The sequence below is a fragment of the Lithobates pipiens genome, unplaced genomic scaffold (genome assembly GCF_037356315.1).
Source record: "Lithobates pipiens isolate NorthernLeopardFrog02 unplaced genomic scaffold, aLitPip1_a1.2 Scaffold_16, whole genome shotgun sequence".
Lineage (NCBI taxonomy): Eukaryota > Metazoa > Chordata > Amphibia > Anura > Ranidae > Lithobates > Lithobates pipiens.
Genome location: NW_027507748.1, coordinates 113,797,576 through 113,818,525, shown reverse-complemented (window position 1 = coordinate 113,818,525; position 20,950 = coordinate 113,797,576). Strand labels below are relative to the sequence as shown.

Below are 20,950 nucleotides of genomic sequence, written 5' to 3'. Positions count from 1 at the left end.
CTTTGCGCGTGGGTGTTAGCGGTACTGGCACTAACCTAGTGCTGCCTGGGGTGACGCAGACCCTGACCCTAAAACCTAATTGATATCACCCGCCGGGTGATCAGGGGGTTAAACCGTTATTGGGTATTAAATGGTGGGTGCCTTGATGCTATAAAAAGCAAACTAACTAACCAGAATCACCCTTAACACTTATACGGTGATCACTGGTGAAAGGGTTAACTAGGGGCAAAAATTTTTTTCCAGCAGCAGCAAAATAAAATTTCTCCATAAAAGTGTCAAAAAGTAAGAAACACAGTAAACAGTTTTTGACAAGTCCTTCATTAAAAAAGAAAAAAAACTGTCCCTCGATGTATCTACCGTCAATCACATTGCTGCCACACCGGAAAAAAGAAACAAAAATTCCCGCTGTCTTCTCTTCTTCTCTTGGGAAGCCTCCCTGCCATCTTTCTCCTCTCTGCTTTTGACAGCTCTTATATAGACAAGGGGCAGGGTCACCTGGCTACGTCACCCGATGGCACCGCCCCCTTCTGACATCATGTCAGGGGGGCCGAGCATTTTTTTTTCTATTTTTCGGGTCGGCAGACGGTGTGATTGACAGTGGATACATCGAGGGACACTATTTTTTTTCTTTTTTGATAAAGGACTTGTCAAAAACTGTTTACTGTGTTTCTTAATTTTTGACACTTTTTTGGTGAATGGGTAGGGGTGCAGTGTACCGGATACCCATTCACATGAGGGGGGTTAGAATCTGGTGCCCCCTTGTTAAAGGGGGCTTCCAGATTCCGAGAAGCCCCCGTTCCACAGACCCCGACAGCCTAGGGTCGTCGGGAAGAGGCCCTTGTCCCCATCAACCTGGGGACAAGGTGCTTTAGGGTGCACCACCCCCCCCATGTTGAGGACACGTAGCCTGCTGGTAAGGTTCAGGAGGAGGGGAATCGCTTCCTTTTTCCTGATCTGCCAGGCTGCATGCTCGGATAAGGGTCTGGTATGGATTTTGGAGGGGGCCCCACACCAATGTTGGCATGAGGTTCCCCTTAAAATCAATACCAGACCCTAAGGGCCTGGTCTGGACTGGGGGGGGGGATCCAGGATGCTTTTTTCATTTTTTTTAGTCTGCATTGCTGGGAGCGGGCAATAAATTACAGCTGTGAGCCAGTTTATTTGGTATAATTATTTAAAGTTATTTATTATATTATAATTTATGATTTCATTTTTCAAATTTTATCATACCCAGGATGTTTACTAGACTCTGGTTTGGACAGATGTAAGTGAGTTATTCCTAAGAATTACAGGCCTACAATATAAAATGCCAAATTTTCATGCAAAATAATTGTACCGCTTTCAGCACCAAAAATCTGAAATAATCATACCGCCAGGGAGGTTAAACATCTCCAAAACGTTATCCCTGACCTGTCCCGGTGTGTTCTTTGGCCTTCACAATGATGTTTGTTCACTAAGAATCTTTAACAAACTTCTGAGGGCTTCACAGAACAGCTTTTTTTATACGGTGATTAAATTACACACAGATGGACTCTATTTACCAATTCAGTGACTTCTGAAGGCAATAGGTTCCACTAGATTTTAGTTAGGAGTATCAGAGAAAAGGGGGCTGAATAAAAATGCACAGCACACTTTTCAGATATTTATAAAAAATTGAAAACCATTTATCATTTTCCTTCCACTTCACAATTATGTGCCACTTTGTAAAAATTCAATAAAATACCTATACATTTTTGGTTGTAACATGACAAAATGTGGAAAATTTCAAGGGATATCAATACTTTTTCAAGGCACTGTGTATGCTTACTGTTAGTGCCGGTTCACATAGGGGCGTCACGACTTGCAGCACGACTCACAGAGGCGATCTGTACACGACTTCAGCAGCGACTTGCAAAACGACTTCTGTATAGAAGTCAATGGTAGTCACCTGAAGTCGCCCCAAAAATAGTACAGGAACCTTTTTCTAAGTCGGAGCGAATTGAGTCGCTCCTATTAGAACGGTTCCATAGTACAGAACGGAGCCCGACAAGTCGCCCCAGGACTCAGAACTTCCAAGGGATTTGTAATTGTAACTCTGTTCAGCCCACATTGTGATTTACACACCTGTGCCACAATATAAAGCCTCTCTTTCCTGATTACAGCTTTCTGGGTCACCTGCCTGCTCATTGGACAGAGACAATGGATACACAGGGAGTTGAGCTTGGACAATAGAAATTGCAAAGCTGAAGCTAGACACAGTGGCGTTATCTGCCTGGTTAAGCAGTGGCAGATTTTGTGAACTACAAAATCGACTAAATTGAACTACTACTGTCAGATTAAACAGTTCACAAATTTGCATTTTTAACAGTTGTATTTGTGTGTCTTCTTCAAAGTGGGAGACCTCACCATTGGAGTACCTGAACATCTATGACACCTAGAATTAATTAAAGTTGAACTTTAGTCAGAAAATGAAGTCCTGCTAGATCACTTCAGGGTGGATCATTTTGCAGGTATAGCTTTGGAAAAATAAGTATCTATACTGTTTAACCACTAGCTGATCAGCCACCGTCATACTGCAGCAGGTCAGCTCTCTCCCGCAATTGCCGTAGCTGTACCTCGGCCCTTTAAACAGCTATAGCAGACACACGGCGGGGGACCTGATGTGCATGGCCGGTGGTCGCGATGACTATTATGTCAGGAGAGGAGAGAAAGATTGTCTGATCCTTCTAAGCAGGAACAGTAATATGTCTCCTCCTCTAGTCAGTCACATCCCCCCACAGTAAGAAACACAAACGAGGGAACATATTTAACCCCTTGATCACCCCCTAGTGTTAACCCCTTCCCTGCCAGTGATATTTACACAGTAATCAGTGCATATTTATGGCACTGATCGCTGTATAAATGTACATGGTCACAAAAATGTGTCAAAAGTGTAAGATCTGTCCACCGCAATGTTGCAGTCCTGATAAAAATCACAGACCGCCACCATTACTAGTAAGATAAATAAATAAATAATAATATTAACAATGCCATAAATCTATCCCCCATTTTTTAGATGCTATAACTTTTGCACAAACCAATCAATATACGCTTAATGAATAAATAAATAAAGTCGCGCTATGGAAAAAAACAAATCTCCTAAGTGATAGAAATATGTGAAATAAATTGAAAATAAAAATATAAATATACTGGGTTAGAGCTGCCTGTGCCTGAAGCCCTCACTTCCTTATTGGGGAGGAGAGGGAAATGAAAATGTGAAATAAAAAGGTTATGGCGCTAAACCCTATTAGTGATGAGGTGAGTTAACTTATCAAATCCTAGTGTTTGATTTTTTATATAAAAAGAGAAAGAAAAAGAAAAAAGCTGTTGGTGATACCGTGAAAAAAATATATATCCTAAAGCAATTTTATCCAAAACAAATTGTGTGTGATTAATGTGGAGTCAGCATTCATGTTCCATTATAATAAAAACAAAAAATGAGTATTAAATTATCATATACGTATCAGCCTACTAAAAACATGTAAACCTTCATTAAATGTGCAAATTAGTGGAAATAATGTTAATATTCAACAGTATGTTAGTGTAAAACAGATTGTGCAAACATGTGCAAAAAAAGTACAAAAAAGCAACTAAAGGTCAGAACAACCAAGGATCAGAAATAATTTAACCATAAAATCGCATGAAGTCGCTAAATGTGCGAATAGACAATATTTTTAACCAATAATCGCATGAAGACGCATCTGTGTCCAATATAAGTCCAAAATTAATATTTGGCTTGATAGTGCTGCCTCTTCAGACTATTGTTGTAATTGTTACAAAAAGTCAATGGGGGGTATTTGATTTACTCGTGCAAATAGTGCGGGCTTTCAATTAGAGAACTTCATCCCCGGTGCGCCACTCTGTGCTATAGTATGTGAATGCTCTCACCAGAGTTAATGCCCCTGTGGGGCTGGATGGACCTTCACAATGTAAGCCACTGTGTCGCTCTCTGGCTGCTGCTGGTGCACTGGGTGAAGCTTCGTTGTTCCGTCCGTATGGTATCCAACGTTAATTATATAAGGGAAGACATATCCATAGTGTAATACGTTCTTAACCAAATCGTTCGTTTATTAATATTAAAATCTACTCACATTTTACATTAAAAGCATGTGCATATAGGAAAAACTCCGCCGTTCGTCTCAAACGAGTGCACACAACGGGGCGTGGCCACGTTGTGTGCACTCGTTTGAGACGAACGGCGGAGTTTTTCCTATATGCACATGCTTTTAATGTAAAATGTGAGTAGATTTTAATATTAATAAACGAACGATTTGGTTAAGAACGTATTACACTATGGATATGTCTTCCCTTATATAATTAACGTTGGATACCATACGGACGGAACAACGAAGCTTCACCCAGTGCACCAGCAGCAGCCAGAGAGCGACACAGTGGCTTACATTGTGAAGGTCCATCCAGCCCCACAGGGGCATTAACTCTGGTGAGAGCATTCACATACTATAGCACAGAGTGGCGCACCGGGGATGAAGTTCTCTAATTGAAAGCCCGCACTATTTGCACGAGTAAATCAAATACCCCCCATTGACTTTTTGTAACAATTACAACAATAGTCTGAAGAGGCAGCACTATCAAGCCAAATATTAATTTTGGACTTATATTGGACACAGATGCGTCTTCATGCGATTATTGGTTAAAAATATTGTCTATTCGCACATTTAGCGACTTCATGCGATTTTATGGTTAAATTATTTCTGATCCTTGGTTGTTCTGACCTTTAGTTGCTTTTTTGTACTTTTTTGCACATGTTTGCACAATCTGTTTTACACTAACATACTGTTGAATATTAACATTATTTCCACTAATTTGCACATTTAATGAAGGTTTACATGTTTTTAGTAGGCTGATACGTATATGATAATTTAATACTCATTTTTTGTTTTTATTATAATGGAACATGAATGCTGACTCCACATTAATCACACACAATTTGTTTTGGATAAAATTGCTTTAGGATATATATTTTTTTCACGGTATCACCAACAGCTTTTTTCTTTTTCTTTCTCTTTTTATATAAAAAATCAAACACTAGGATTTGATAAGTTAACTCACCTCATCACTAATAGGGTTTAGCGCCATAACCTTTTTATTTCACAAATATACGCTTAATGCAATTTTTTTTTAACCAAAGATATGTAGAAGAATATATATCGGCCTAAATTGATGAAGACTTTTTTTTATTTGGGGATATTTATTATAGCAAAAAACTAAAAAAATTGTTTGTTTATAGAGCAAAAAAATAAAAACCACAGAGGTGATCGAATACCACCAAAAAAAGGTCTATTTGTGGGGAAAAAAATTAACAAAATGGCTCTTCTGACCTAATAAGAAACAATATTTTGCTGCAACATTTACATGTAACCAGGGTAATAACTGTTTGGATACCACGTCACACGAACGTGCAATTGTCAGGTAAAGCGACGCAGTGCTGGATCGCAAAAAATGGCCTGGTCATTAAGAGGGCAAATCTTTCCGGGGCTGAAGTGGTCCAGTAATACACTGTTTCACCTTTATCTGCACATGTTCAGTTGCTCTCCCATTTTCAGACACTACTGTGTTTGTAGAGGCCGATCTGCTGGCAGCCTTAAAGCGGAATTAAACCCTTCTATCCTATATAGCCAAGGAAGCTGCTTCTGTTTAAACTGCAACTGCCATGGTGCTGCACATGTGGTCAATTATGACACCAGCCATTTGATGGTTTGACAGTTTGGTTGAGGACACAAGAAAATGTGACCGTTAGCAATCCCAGCATTCCAGGAAACCGTTAAAGCGGAAGTAAACTTATCAATTTAACAGTTTCAGAAAACATTTACATTCCTGGCATGCTGGGAACTATCTAATGGCTGGTGTCATAACTGATCATGTGTGCAGCATCATCGAGTTGAAGATTAAACAGAGGCCAAGATAGCAGCTTCCTTGGCTGAAAACAATCAGTGGGTTTACTTCCACTTTATGATTTATTGTTGTTTGGGGGCTCTGGGCCTCAGCAAAATGGCAGCTTCCAGCAAGGAGCAAGTTATTATGGGTAAAGTTCCGCTTTAAGGGCTCATTCACACCATACCTACATGAAAACTGATAGGAACTGATGGGAAAACAGCACAGAAACAATATGCATGGGATACCAGTCTTGTGGTGTGAACAGGGCACATAGAACACAATTTTTTTTGTTGTGCCCTTACAGAACGTGTGCAGAAAAACTGATGTCTCTGCAACATGGTGTGAACGAGGCCTTAAAGAGGAACTTCATACCCCTTCTTTTTCCTTTTTTTAACCCCCTCTCTCTCCTATTTTGTAGTTTATCCTTCTGTGATCTACAGATCAGCTGCCTCACCTAGGGTCCTGCGTCTGTCCCTCTCAGTCTGATATTGCACACAGGTCCTTCCACGGGCTTCTATGTGTCCCTGCTCCTGCAGGCTGCTGGGATATACGACGTGCAGGGACAAAAAAAAACCTAGCTGTGAGAGGTGGGAAGTGCATGGAAGTAAAGTCATTCAGGTTGCACAAAGGTCCACTTTAACCTGTTGGTAATCACCCAACAAGTGAATATCAGTTTTGGGTAGAATTATGCCCCGTACACACGATCGGATTTTCTGACAACAAATGTTGGATATGAGCTTGTTGGCGGAAAGTCTGACCGTGTGTATGCTCCATCGAACATTTCTTGTTGGACTTTCCACCAACAATTGTTGGCTAGCAGGGTCTTAAATTTTCTACCAACAAATTTTTGTTGTTGGACTTTCCGATTGTGTGTACACAAGCCATCGCCAAAAGTCCACGCATGCTCGGAATCAAGTACGAGACAGAAATATAACTAGCGTTCATAATGGAGATATCACGTACATCTTGCTCATAGATTTTATTTGAATATTTACCATAATTCAAATTAAATAAGGCTTTTATTAATTTAAATCCATATAAAATGCTGGGTCGATTATTTCTGATAACTGAACATGCGGACATCTCTGTTTCTTTTCTGAGGCTACTGTGAGCTGTACTGTACATAAACGGCAGTCAGTCAATTAAAAATATTTCTTTCTGTACACACAGATATAAGATATGTATGAAATAAGAAGCAGTTGAGTAATGAGGTCCTTAAAAATAATGATCTGCATGAAGGGCTGGTACTATATGACAATTTATTCTTCCTATAGACGCGAATGTTTTCTTGTGGGGTCTTGGATGAATTTAGTTCCCACATATGTGGCCCCTTTGTTGTATTTATTTACAGTTTTGCGGCAGAAATAACAATATGCCATCTGTAAGGATTTGTTGTTTCGCATATATGGTTCACTGGTTCTCTGGGATCCAGGCTCCAGACTGATGACATACTGCAGCTGGACTTTCTCTTCATGGCTACCATTATGTTTTAGGTTGACACAAATGGAGCGGTTATTCACCCTGTCACCATAGCAACAGCTGTCAATGAGGCCAGCCAAATGGCCCTAATGAACTCAGATTTTTCTTTTAACAGCATTTCTTAATGTCTTACTTATGGCATTAAATTACACTGATATTACACGCAGGAAGAATCTCATGTCTGAACAATGTATTCACATTAATTCATTATTGATCAAGCCCTTGAGCCTGGCTTATTTACTATATCACGTGGAAGAGAATTATTTCATTAGCTTGATAACTATTGCCAGGCACAGCATAGAGCACAATATTAACAAATTATAACAGGTCATAACAAAAGAGATATAACATAATACCTTAGGTATACAGAGGTAAAGGATATTAGGTTTTAAGGCACAAAATCAAACTTCTAAATATAACCTGGCGGTTTAAATAATAGGATCGCACAGAACAGCCCCTTCATAAATCGGGAAATTCTGTAGCAGAATAATGTAAATAGTGTTTTAGTGTCAGCAATAGCATGTTTTTTATAAATGTTTGATGTTGCCAGTTTGAATGCTACATGTAAAATTCTGAAAACTATCATTCTTAGAAGAAGTATAGTATGCAAGTTTATGAGGACCGCCCAAGACCTGACAGTCTCTAGCTTTGCTTAGTGCAGCCTAAACAGGAGGCTAAACTGCCCTACCAGCTGCATTTTTTAGTAAGCTCTTTGAGCAGACCTCCCGAAATGTGCACCGCCATTTTACACTTATGCTGAGCACAGAACTCTGTCCCTACCTTGCGCTGTAACCTACCACTTTGTAAATGGAAAACCCTGGACCAACTGTTAAGCTTATTACCCCCTGTGCTCAACAAGCCCTACTATCATACTGGTCAGCCACAACCAATCCCATATCCTCTGGGAAATAGGCATTGCACTTTACCACTTCATAAACGGAAAGCCTTGGACCAACTGTCCAACTCGTTACCTCCTACACTCAGCAAGCCCTTCTACTATTCTGGTTAGTCACAGCCAGTCATTCTATCCCCTGAGAGATAGACATCACACCTTACCACTTTGCACACAGAAAGTCCTGTACCAATGGTCCAACTTATTATATCCTAGGCACAGTAAGCCTTTCTACTATTTTGGTTAGCCACAGCGCATGCCCTAACCCTCTAAGAGATAGGTGTTGCACCCCTACTACTTTGTACATGGGAAGTTCTGGACCAACTGTCCGACATTTTACCTCCTCCATTCAAGAACCCTTTCCATCACTCACACAGCCAGAGTCCTAGCCTCTAAGTGAAAACTGGACTGTCCCATGATCACATTCCCTCTGACAGACAGAAACTGCATATACTAGTTTTGAGCCTTATTGATGGATTATGTGTTACAGACACTTTCTTGTATATCCATCATTGGCCATTAACATCCTTATTACTTGAGCAGGGCTTGACCAGTTACCCCTCCTACTGTGCTTAAGTGGAGTTGGTTTGGTCCATGGACAGTGAAACATTAACATCATCCCTAGTGGTGGGGTTACCAGTTTGTGGGCCTGAAGTATGATTCATTAATCATCTAGGTGCTTTGAATTAGGCATGTATTTATAATACCCATGTCATATCCATCAAAAAAGTGAATTCATCGTCTGTACCATCTCTTTGGACTATGTCTATTGAAGGATCTGTGATTAAATAATTAAAGATAAGACAATTTGTGCTCAGTCCAATGGATGTTGGGACACAGTAATTTTACATGTGGAATAGAAAACTGACCTTATCATTCTAGATACTTGGGTCTTCCGTATATTATATGACTTATATAGTCAATACATAGTCAATACACGGAAGTAGATAGGCTAAGAAGTCAAGGCATCTAGGAGTTCAGACTTTAGCAATCCATCTGGTGTACAGTCAGGCATAGAAATCAGTACAACAATCAAAGTCACCATATTGCCCTATGAGGGAGGAGGAGAGGGAGGAGGGAGGAGGGAGGAGGAGAGGGACCAGGGTGGAGGAGGGATGAGGGAGTGAGAAGGAAATCAAAATTTTTTGGGCAGTTCCTACTGTCATAGGTTAGTTTATACAATGGCAGTACAGAGTTAATCGTTGTTATCCAGTGGTTGAGCATTGGCAGTGTTGGTAGTTTCCACCTAAGGAGAATCTCCCCTCTGGCGTAGTATAAAGTATAGAAGAGAAATAACGTCACATGCCTGGAGACCACCATATCCTCCATGGTGCCAAGCAGTGCTAAGGCCAGATCCTGTCTAAGGGATCACTCTCCAAAAATTATTCAAAGTCTCAATTACCTTCTCCCAGAACGGGCGGATAAGGGAGCATTCCTATAGCGTGTGGAAGAATATACCCAGGAAGGAATGACACCTAGAGCAGAGGGGGCTTGTTTCGGGATAGATTTTGGCTAATCTTGCCGGGATATAATAGGCTCTATGGAGGAAATTAAGTTGGATGAAACGATCGCTAGCAGAGACCATTTTAGTGATTTAGCCACCCACCAAGTACTCCCAGTCCTCTTCAGTCAGCCCTGGTATGTCGGTCCTCCACTTGTTGTATATTGTTGCCAGAGTGGTTGTGTGGGCCGATGCAAGATAAAAATAAGGGGAAGATAGAGGTTTGTCTAGAATTTTCAGATCGGGTTTGAAGGGTTATGGGACTAGGGAATTGTGCCTGTGTCGCATGTCTACACTGGTAGTATCTGAAGGCCATTGAGGCGTGTATGTAGTATTTCTCTCGAAGCACCTAGGAGGAGAGGGATCCGTCTGTGGTTATATGTTTAAGAGTTGTAATTCCCTTGGATGCTCGGGGCTGGGGATCTGGCAGTTGGTAATAATGCCTAAGCTGTGGATTGCCCCATAAGTATGAGGGGAGAAGGTAGAATCCGTCTTATATATAGCCCTCGCCTGCTGCCATACATGAATAGTCATTTTCATCAGGGTTGTCACTGCAAGATGGGCTTTGGGTCCCCTATAACCTAGGTTGGTCGGGGCTGCATAAGACCCTAGGATAGCTGCCTCCAATGACACTGCAGGGTTTTGTTTGGGTTGGTTAAACCACCAGCGGACTGTCACTAGTACTGCCGCCCAATAGTAAAGTTGGAAGCGAGGCATTGCCAGCCCCCCTTGGGAGAGAGGGAGCTGTAGTGTTCGTTTTGCCAATCGTGGGGTTTTCCCTGCCCAGACAAAGATAGATATAAGGATATCCAATCTATGAAAAACCGACTTAGGGATAGGGATCGGAGTGTTTCTGAAGAAGTATAAGAATTTGGGAATGTAAACCATTTTCAGTAGGTTTACTCTACCTACTGGTTACAGTGGCAGGATCTTCCATATCTAGCACTTCTTATTAAACTGACTGATCAAGGGCATAAGGTTGTCTTCCAAATAAGCATGCAAGAATCCTCTGACTTTTACCCCCATGTATGTAAACTCCTCTACCCACTGGAGGGGGGTTTGTGTGTCCAGTCCAGAGTCCGAGGGGTGAAGGGAAAACAGGACTGATTTGTCCCAGTTGACACGGATCCCGGAGTATAATGTGTCCTCCGCATAAAGAGACACCTTTTCTTGGAGTACTCCAACTGGAATTCCCTTCACCCTGGGTTCCTGGTGCAAGAGGATTGCCAGGGGCACTATCTCCAAAGCAAAGAGCCCCGGGGAGAGGGGGCAGCCCTGTCTTGTACCTCTGCTCAAATTGAAGGGGGCAGACAGTAGGCCATTGACTCTGACTCTGGCGGTTGGGTTCCTGTACAGGAGTTGGATGCAACAAATGAACCTAGGTCCAAAGCCAAAGCACTCTAACACCTGCCAGCGAAAGAGCCGCTGTCTTGTCAATTAGGGTCCTCTATCAGATGCTGTCCTCTGCGTACTGCGCATGCGCAGTACACAGGAGCACAGATTCCGAAAATTGCCGAGGACGAACGGCGCCTGCGCCGTGAGTCCAGGTTCTATCCCCACTATCCAAGTGGACATAGAGTTAGAATAAAAAAGAGCCGAGCGCAGCGAGGCCGAGCCCGAAGCGTGGCGAGCGAAGCTCGCCCGCGAGGGGCCCTCTAAAATTCTAAACCCTATGTCCGCTTGGATAGTGGGGCTACCTCCTCCACTCACGGCGCAGGCGCCGTTCAGCTTCGGAGATTTTCCGAAGCTTCGTCTGCTCCGTACTGCGCATGCGCAGTACGGAACGGACACATATCGATGGCCGGACTCTATTAGGCAGAACACCGCTCAACCGAGTCGAATGCCTTCTCAGCTTCTAATACTGCAACCACTCCTGGACTGCCCTCCTCCGCTAGATCTATATGGGTGAACAATCTACGAATGGTAATGTCTAATAAAAGGAAAGAGGAGGGAGTAAGGTCGCGCTATGGAGCAGTTTAGTGTAATTTTGGTATGAGCGGCCTCTATTCAATTTCCACCCAGTGTGGGTGAAAACAATAAAGTGAAATGAGGAGGGGAAATAGACTTGGCGCTATACCGTTTTGGTTTGAAAAATTAATAATTGGTTATGGTTTATATAGATTTTCCAGCTTGCTGGTAAATAATAAAATAAATTAAAATAAACCTAAATCAAAGTAAAAACTATCTGTTCATACCCAACAGTAATCTCCAATAATTATTTATACATATATGTTTTTATGCTTCCTTGTAAATATTAGTAGACCATAAATAAACATGCGATACCTCTATTTAAGTATTAAAGTGCAAGTGCAAGTGAAAGAACATGTGCAAGTGTTGAAATACACAATTATAACTCCAAAGTAAATATATGATTAATTAACAATTTTGTATATTATATCTCAATTAGTGCTCACATAAAATACCATGTGACGAATGGCCCGTGAAAGGATAAAAAATAAAAATTAAAATTAAAAATTAAAATTGAAGAGGTGAGTGGCCTAGAAAATTATAAAAATAGTAATGACTAGCCCATATAAAAGTGAAAATTAAAAGTTAGATATTGGAAAAACAAACAAAAATCGTTTTTTTTTTTAAATAATAATAATAATAAACAGTGAAAAAACAGTGAAAAAATAGTAAAAAAATGGTGAAAAAATCTGTTATGAGTGTCTTTAAAAGGAGAAGGAGGAGGGTGACTGCAATTGCTGCTCGCTGTGCTCGGTGACTGCTAATGTGATTGCTCTCACCAGAGGTAGAACCAGAATCCGGGGTGGATCAGCCTTCACAGTGTAAGCCACTGTGTTGCTCTCTGGCTTGTCTCTGGTGTTCCCTCGTTCCTCCGTTCGTGTAGCGTGCCTCGTTATATGCAACAAGTAAGAGGCATATCCATTGTGCAGTATGTTTGTAAAATGAATTTTATTAATATAAAGTTAAAACTACTCACAAACATTCGATTTGAAAAAACGTTTTCTTGAAATGCTCTATTTGAAAATCCCGCCCGGCTGTGCTGCCGTCTAAGCAAGAGGTGTACGCTGCCTGGCCACGTCCTACGCGTTTCGTCATTCAGACGTCATCTGGAGCGCTCCAGATAGAATAGCTTGAGTGATACTGGTGGCCCACCCAGGGTTTTTTAAGACTGAGAGTCTTCCTCCCCACTAGGTGAGTCTCCTGGAACACACAGATATGAGGATTATAGGCCTTTAGGAACCAGGGGCCTCTTTACAGGAGAGGTAAGTGTTCCAGAAAATCACCGTAAGGGACACCATCAGAGCATTAGGATCAACATCTTAGAAGGAGACTTAGGGATCGGTGCTCGCCCAGATAGACTACAGCCATCCAGCAGAATGCCAGTCGCCGAGTTGTCCAGTGAGCTAAAGCATAAATTAGGTACAACTAGTTGTGTCACGTGCATACAGTTATAAAGAACAAGAAAATAATGGAACATCCTCCCCCACCCCACCGACCTCTCTAAAACTGGGAGCGGTATATCTTCCCAAACTAGGCACAGCAGGCTGGCAGGCAACGGAGGCAACATGTGCAAGAGGCATACAGTGTATAAGTCTGTTAACCCATAACAGCTAGGGTGATCCGGAGGATAAATGGAGTGCAGGTCTCCCAGCAAGCTGGGGGTACAAAACTTGTTACAGTCCACGGGAATGTCCCAGGTAGCTAATAAACATCTGAGAGCAAAAAGAAAAGAAAATGCAGATAATGTAGCTCCGCTTCCATGAAGCTACAGGTGCTAGGACTTAGGCCTGATATACTTAGGTCAACAGGACTAGATAAACTGAGTGGTCATGGGTCAGTTACACTGCTGGGCCCATTAGGAGCGGCAAGGAGGTAGAGAGGATCAGTTCGTGCCTCAGGCAGCAGTCTGGTAAGCCGCAGGGCATCCCAAAGGACCAGGATCAAGTAGTTTATGTACTGCCATAGGTAATCCAGGAGAGTGGGAGGTAGCAGCCACCATTACCCCAATCTAACAGTATCCAGCCAAGAGGGTGCTTCCTCAGGTGACATGAAGAAGCACACCAGGTTTCTATCTTGAATCCGGAGTCTCGCTGGGAAAAGCATACTGTACTTAAAGCTTTGTGCATGAAGGCGGATCCGGACATGGTCGAATGATTTCGGTAGTCATTCTGTTTCAATAGAATAGTCAGGGAATATAAGGAGTTTGGCATGCTCAAATTTCAGCTCACCCACATGGGCCTCCTGCAGTACCAGATCCCTGTCTCAGAACAAACTGAGGTGAGAAGGAGGCTCCTGGGAGAAGGGTGTGCAGTAAACTTTCCATAAAGGAAAATGGGGTCTTTACCTTCCGCTCCCTCTGGTAGTCCCAAGACCTGCAGGTTATGCTGACGGATCTGGTTCTCGGTGTACTCTGCTCTAGCCACTCTAGTCTCCAGGTTCTTGACCTTGGTTTTCAGCATGTGGAGGTCTGACAAGTGATCCCTTTTCACGTCCTCAGCCGAGGAAACCCTCTGCTCTACCTTCGCCATGTGGCCTCGGAAAGTATCCAGATCTCAGCAGATTAATCCATGCTCCGTGTGTACATGATCTATTTTGTCTGTCAATGCAGTATGGCATGCAGTAATAGCCTGCATTAATTCAGCAAACTCAGAGGAGGACGCTGAGGGCTCTGGTGCTGGAAGGAACGAAGCCATCATGCACGTCTCCTCAGGCAGCTCTGCATGGCCAGAGTATTGCAGACAGTGGCTGCTGCTTTGCCCCTGACTTCTGATCGATCCTTTGGCGGGTTGTTTTTTTCGAGAGGAGCCCCATTTTCTGTAGCCAGGCATGGGAGTACAGAGGAGGGTAGTGGAACACAGTTCCCCTGAGAGATAACAGCCGTCTTGCACTCGATTAAAGGAGGATAAAAGTACCGGATGACGGAGCAGCTCTAAAACACGTCTGCTCCCTGCGCCATTTTGGACACGCCCCCGGTTCTTAAGTTTTAATGTACAAAACACCCAGTCATACAAGGGGCAGAGGTGCTGTCCAGTTGTTTTTAATTATTGGTAAATATGTGTATTTTATTTATATTCATACGTTTCTTCTGCTTTTAGTTTGGTAAGAAAATATGTAACATGATTAAGCAGTGGTGGCCCATGCACTGTGGGCGCACGTGCACCACCCCCCCCCCCAATCATGTCCCCGGCCCCTTTCAGGACACAAGACACATGAAATACTATGGTGAGGGTAGGCGGGGGGTGTGTATTTTGAAGCATGTGATTAGAGCCAGAGGCTCTAATAGGCTTCAAAATAGGGTGGGCTCCGGGAGCAGAACACTGCATCCCATCCCATCTCGTTGTATGATAGTGAATACATTTTTGCTATTTTCACACTAACGTTCCCCCCTGCCAATCTGGTAGGTCAGTGATACCTGTCTCCCAACCGGGCAAAGCATTAGGCAATCCTATTGGATACCTAACACTTTGGTGGGAGAGGAGACATGGCGGAGGAAGCCTGAGGAGCCGAGCATGTGATGGGTACAGTGGCTGCATATGATGGGCACAGTGGTCTTTTCCTTTTTATGGGCACAGTGGCTATATTTGATGGCACACTGGCTGTAATTTATGGCATAGTGGCTATATTTGATGGCACAATGGCTGTATTTGATGGCATAATGGCTGTATTTGCTGGGCATAGTGGCTGCATTTGATGGGCACAGTGGCTACATTTTATGGGCACAGTGGCTGCAATTGATGGGCACAGTGGCTGCAATTGATGGGCAAAGTGGCTGCAATTGATGGGCAAAGTGGCTGCATTCCATGGGCACAGGCTGTTTTTTTTTTTTTTTTATATTTTTCAGTTTGTTTGCTCCCCCCAAAAATGTTGAGCACCAGCCGCCACTGTGGTTAAGTATTGTATATTTTCACTGGAGTGTTCCTAATCACACTTTCATTTTTGTTTATGTAGTATATTTAAAGGATGTGGCGGAGTTAAGGCTAAAACAAGTTTTTACTTTTATAGTTTTGCAGTCTGTCAAGTTTGTACTGCTGTATAATGTTTCATTAAGGAGATTTCCCTTCTCTTCTTGTCCCAGTAACATTGTTGTATAAAGGATTCAAACAATCTGGTAACATATACAAAAGGGAAATCTCCCAAATAGGGACACAGAGAGCACTAAAACCCAAAAGACGTTTTAAACCTTTCAAACGCTTTCCAGTAAAGAAAAAAGTTTTGTCTGGCGATACCTTAAAGAGACATTGTCACAGTGCTTATTCAGTGCCCATACAGAGTCTGCACAAAACCCACCCAATGCATAGTTAACAAGCCACACCCCCTCACCGCTATACCATCTACACCTGTCCAATCTTCAATATTGACGATGTTGGTGCTTGGACAAGGAGATTGCATCATGCCATCCCCGTTGCGGAGTGTCTCTGTGGAAATATGTGCTCATTCAGCCAAAAGAGGATTTGTGAGATCGGGAGTTGGATGAGAAGCCCTGGCTCGCAAGTGGTGTTCCCGTTTATCCCAAAAATGTTTAACTGGGTTACAGTTGTTTTGACTGCCCAGCCAACCTGTTTCCAATATTTCAGTAGTAACAGTGCATATATCTGCCAATATGTTATTTGTATAGCACGTGCTAGTATTAGGGAACCTCTGTTCAGTTTGGTCACTTTTTCTCTGAGAAAGAGGAGCTTCGCTGGCTATTTACTTAGAGGCATTTCACAGCACATGGAGATGAGGACGATGGCTACATTGCTATGCTGTACTTTTCCCATGGGAATTCTCATAAATAGGATTTTAGCCTAGGGTGGAGCTGTCGCACATCACAAATAGAATAAAAAATTAGCTTTTCTGCACAATTTGGTCACAGTTCAGAATGGGGCCAAGTGTTATATGCACCTGGTCCGCAAAGATTTTTTAATTGTGGCAAATATTTCTTTATAAAATAATATGCACTTATGCCGCGTACACACGAGCGGACTGTATGGCGTACTTAGTCCGTCGAAACACATTTCAGCGGACAATCCGCTCGTGTGTGGGCTTCAGCTGACTTTTTCAGCGTGCAGTCCGGCATACTAAGAATTTCGGATTTTTCGAAATTCTGTCCGTCGTACTTTGGTTTCAGCGGACAATCCGCTCGTCAGTATGCTAGTTCGACGGACTAAGAATGGTGCATGCCCAGAAAGGATTTACACGACGGAAGGGTGCTTTGCTGTGTCTTGGACTTTCTATTTCTAGTCCCGTCGTACGTGCTGTACACGTCATCGCGCAAGCTTTCGACGGACTGTTTGTGCATCCGTGTGTGGTCAAGTCCGTTCAGTCGAAAGTACGACGGACTGTCCGTCGGATTGTATGACGAACTAAGTACGCCATACAGTCCGCTCGTGTGTACGCGGCATATCTGTTCTGAGTTCTGCATATCCCATTTTTGTGAGTCATTTTAAAAAATGCACTGAAAACTTCTCTTCTGCTTCCTAAGTTCCTTCTGGCAATGCCATCTAGGATTGTAGTTCACTGAGCTAATAAGAAACTACAATTCCCGTGAATTGCCTTTGTGCCTGTATAGGAGGGGTTGGCACATGCACTAGCATTTCACTGCTCAGCTTTCTCCTCGCCCCTGTGAGCTCCACACTGCTGTGACTAGGCGAGGAGAACCTGGGGAGATGCAGATATTCTGTCTCACAAAGCTCTGATTATAACAAGAATAAGAATAAGAATGGAAAGTCGCATTATACACGTGTCTATATATACTGTATATCAAAAATATTTCTTCTTTATCTCCATACCGCTCACTCTTTCTGTATCTCTCTCTATTTCCTTATCTTTCACTCTCTGTACCTCTCTTTTCTCCTTCTCTATTTCTCAACCCTGCCACCTTCATACACACCTCTCTCCATTTATCTCTATTATAACGTGTTATAATCAAAAAACATACATATCTCACACATTTATGTGTATACGTGAAATCTCATCTAAAATTGTGTAGCGTTATGGGTGAGATTGGCCAAAACGATTCCCTTTTTCAACTTTTTAATTAGTATGTGGAAAAAAAAACACACACACACAACATATACAGTAAACAAGAATTTACCAATAATACTCAAAGTGATTAGTGGAAAAAAAAAAAAAGAACATTAGAAATGCTGATATAATAAAAAAGAAAAACCCTCTTCAAATCACCACATACCACACCAAGGATATATGTTCACCCCCTCCACACCCTCCACATTCTAAGAGGTCTGAGAAGTGCCTGATATATCAGTGTTACCAAACACTGGATTTTAATTTTAATTTTTTTTTTTTTCACTAATCGCTTTTGGAGGATTGATGGGAAATCGTTTACTGTATATGTTGTGTGTGTTATTTTGTTACACATACTAATTGAAAAGTTAAAAAAGGGAATAGTTTTGGGTAGTCTCACTCATAATGCTGCACAATGTATGTTTAGATGAGATTTCACATATGTATACGCTTAAACGCATGGCATTTGTATGTTTTTTTTATTAATATATGTTGCTATAAACTTATTTTTTCAGGATTGGATAGTCTCTACAGTGGCGGCCCATCCATTAGGGGCTCACGGGCGCCGCCCCCCCCCCCCCCCCATCCATGTGTCCGTTGTCTGATCTACATGCAGGGTTTTTTTTTTATTTTTTTACGCACGTGATTAGACCCAGAGGCTCTAATAGGATTCAAGAAAGGGTGGGCTCAGGGCTCAAGGCGCTGCTGCCGGCCACCCGGGGGGGTGGTTGATTACTGCTCTCCTTCCCCAAAAAAAGAGAGGCAGGGAAACCCACTGCCTTGTAGGTGTGAACAACAAGTTCTACTCTAGTCCTGAGGGGGAGGGGGGCTGTCAGAGAGGAGTGCATAGCATGCAGGGAGAGAGAGAGAAACAGCAAGGTAACACGGGATTCAGGAAGTCGGCCTTTTTTCGGCGTAGGGGGTTCCCCTTAAAATCCATACCAGACCTAAGGGCCTGGTATGCTCTAGAAGGAGGAACCCATGCCGTTTTTTTATTTTTTATTTGGCGTGGAGTTCCCTTTTGAGAGCTGATAATTCTCTGAGAGTCGCATCCGTATAGACGGAGATCCGACTTGGAGGCGACCTCCATTGAAATCAATGGGTACCAGTCGCCTACAAGTCGGACTGAAGTAGTACAGGAACCTTTTCTGAAGTCAGAGCAACTTCAGTAGTGTGCATTAAGACGGCTCTCATTCACTTACATTGATTTCTACATGTTGTGCGACCTGAGGCGACTTGGGGCGACTTGAAGTCGGATCTGAGTTGCCCCTGTGTGAATGGACCCTAAAGGTTAAGCTTTGACAATAAAACCTGGAAGTTGATTGGTTAGTATGCACAGCTGCACTAGATTCTGTTTGCGCCAGTTTTAGTAAATCTCCCCCATAGGCTTTACATTGTCCCCTGGTATACATATATCTCTTACCAGCATGCTGTCGCTTCTCCTGAGCACTAAGAAAGTGAAGGCAGGACAGGAACAGTAGTGGCATGCCTTGTAGCAGGTGTACAGCTTACCAGAGCTTCCCGTAACCTAGTTGAAGACAAAAAAGTAACAAGTCAGGCAGTGCTCTATATACGGTATAAAAAATGAGGAGGTTCACTCTGGGGGGGAAAAAAAAGCAGCTACAAATCCTGTAGCTTATGACTTTTAATAAAAGGACATTTACCTGTCCTGGAATCCAGCGTTGTCCTAACTAGTTCTTCACTAGCCTTCGGGATCACGCCACTGGCATCCTAAGTGTGGGTAGCCAGTTATGCTGCTTTTGGCTTCACAACTGCCCTCTGCACATGCACAAGCTGCGCTTTTTTTAATGGTCCTACAGTCTTCTGGGACCTGTGACGTGTCCTGGAAGACTGCAGGGAGGGAGGGGGAGAGGAGAACTTCCGCTCGGATAGCCTAGGCCAGGGATGGTGAATCTTGGCAACCCAGATGTTTTGGAACTACATTTCCCATGATGCTCATGCACTCTGCAGTGTAGTTGAGCTTCGTGGGAAAAGTAGTTCCAAAACATCTGGGGTGCGCCAAGGTTCACCATCACTGGCCTAGGCTAGACTAGTTTACCTAGTGACCCTAATCTCTCCCTAAGCATTTTATCAGCTTTCCCTACAATTTTTTTTCCCCTTATTGTTTTGAAAATAATTTTTTGGGGTTTTGTCCTTTTAAGCAAGAGCCTCGGGCATACCCCAGCTCAACCCCCCCCCCCCCCCCAAAAATAGAAATTGAAACAGCAAAAGAGAAAAAACATAACAATTAAAATGAAAGGGTATATAGAAGATTAACAAATGGTACAAAACATCTCCAATGGTTTATTAATTGAGACTATATGCACCCTCAAAACATATGATTAATACATAAAATACAATATCCCCAAGAGCATTTTCCCCAACCCTTTCTGGGGGATGCTAGTGTTTCAGGATGTGGCAGTCAAGGGGTAGTTGAGCCAAATATCCTACACTTTAGAGAACTTGTGGGGGCATGCACAAGGGAGGTACAGTTGTGCTCATAAGTTTACATACCCTGGCAGAATTTAAGATTTCTTGGCCATTTTTCAGAGAATATGAATGATAACACAAAAACTTTTCTTTCACTCATGGCTCTTTATCTTCTCAGATGTCAAAGCTGCCCATTGCTCTCGGAAAAAAGCCTCCAGTTCCTGTAAATTCTTGGGCTGTCTTGCATGAACTGCACGTCTGAGATCTCCCCAGAGTGGCTCAATGATATTGAGGTCAGGAGACTGAGATGGCCACTCCAGAACCTTCACTTCTGTTGTAGCCAATGACAGGTTGACTTGGCCTTGTGTTTTGGATCATTGTCATATAGGCATGTCCAAGTATATCCCATGCGCAGCTTCCTAGCTGATAAATGCAAATGTTCCTCCAGTATTTTTTGATAACATACTGCATTCATCTTGCCATCAATTTGACCAAATTTCCTGTGCCTTTGTAGCTCAGACATCCCCAAAACATCAGCGATCCACCTCCATGTTTCACAGTAGGATTGGTGTACCTTTCATGATAGGCCTTGTTGACTCTCCAAATGTAGCGTTTATGGTTGTGGCCAAAAAGTTCAATTCTGGTCTTATCCCTTCAAATGACTGTGTCAGAAGATTTTAGGCTTGTCTCTGGGCTGTTTGGCTTATTGTAAGTGGGATACTTTGTGGCATTTGCATAGTAATGGCTTTCTTCTGGCGACT

At 42.7% G+C, this 20,950-nt stretch overlaps 1 protein-coding gene across 2 annotated transcripts in view; it reads right to left on the bottom strand.

Moving 5' to 3' along the window:
- Positions 1-20,950, bottom strand: part of ZSWIM7 (zinc finger SWIM-type containing 7) — a 310,444-nt gene that overhangs the window by 32,830 nt on the left and 256,664 nt on the right. For both annotated transcript variants that reach the window (XM_077480306.1, XM_077480307.1), the window contains one exon: positions 19,183-19,287. In XM_077480306.1, the coding sequence (XP_077336432.1) occupies positions 19,183-19,287 (105 nt within the window). The remainder of the gene's footprint in view (positions 1-19,182; positions 19,288-20,950) is intronic.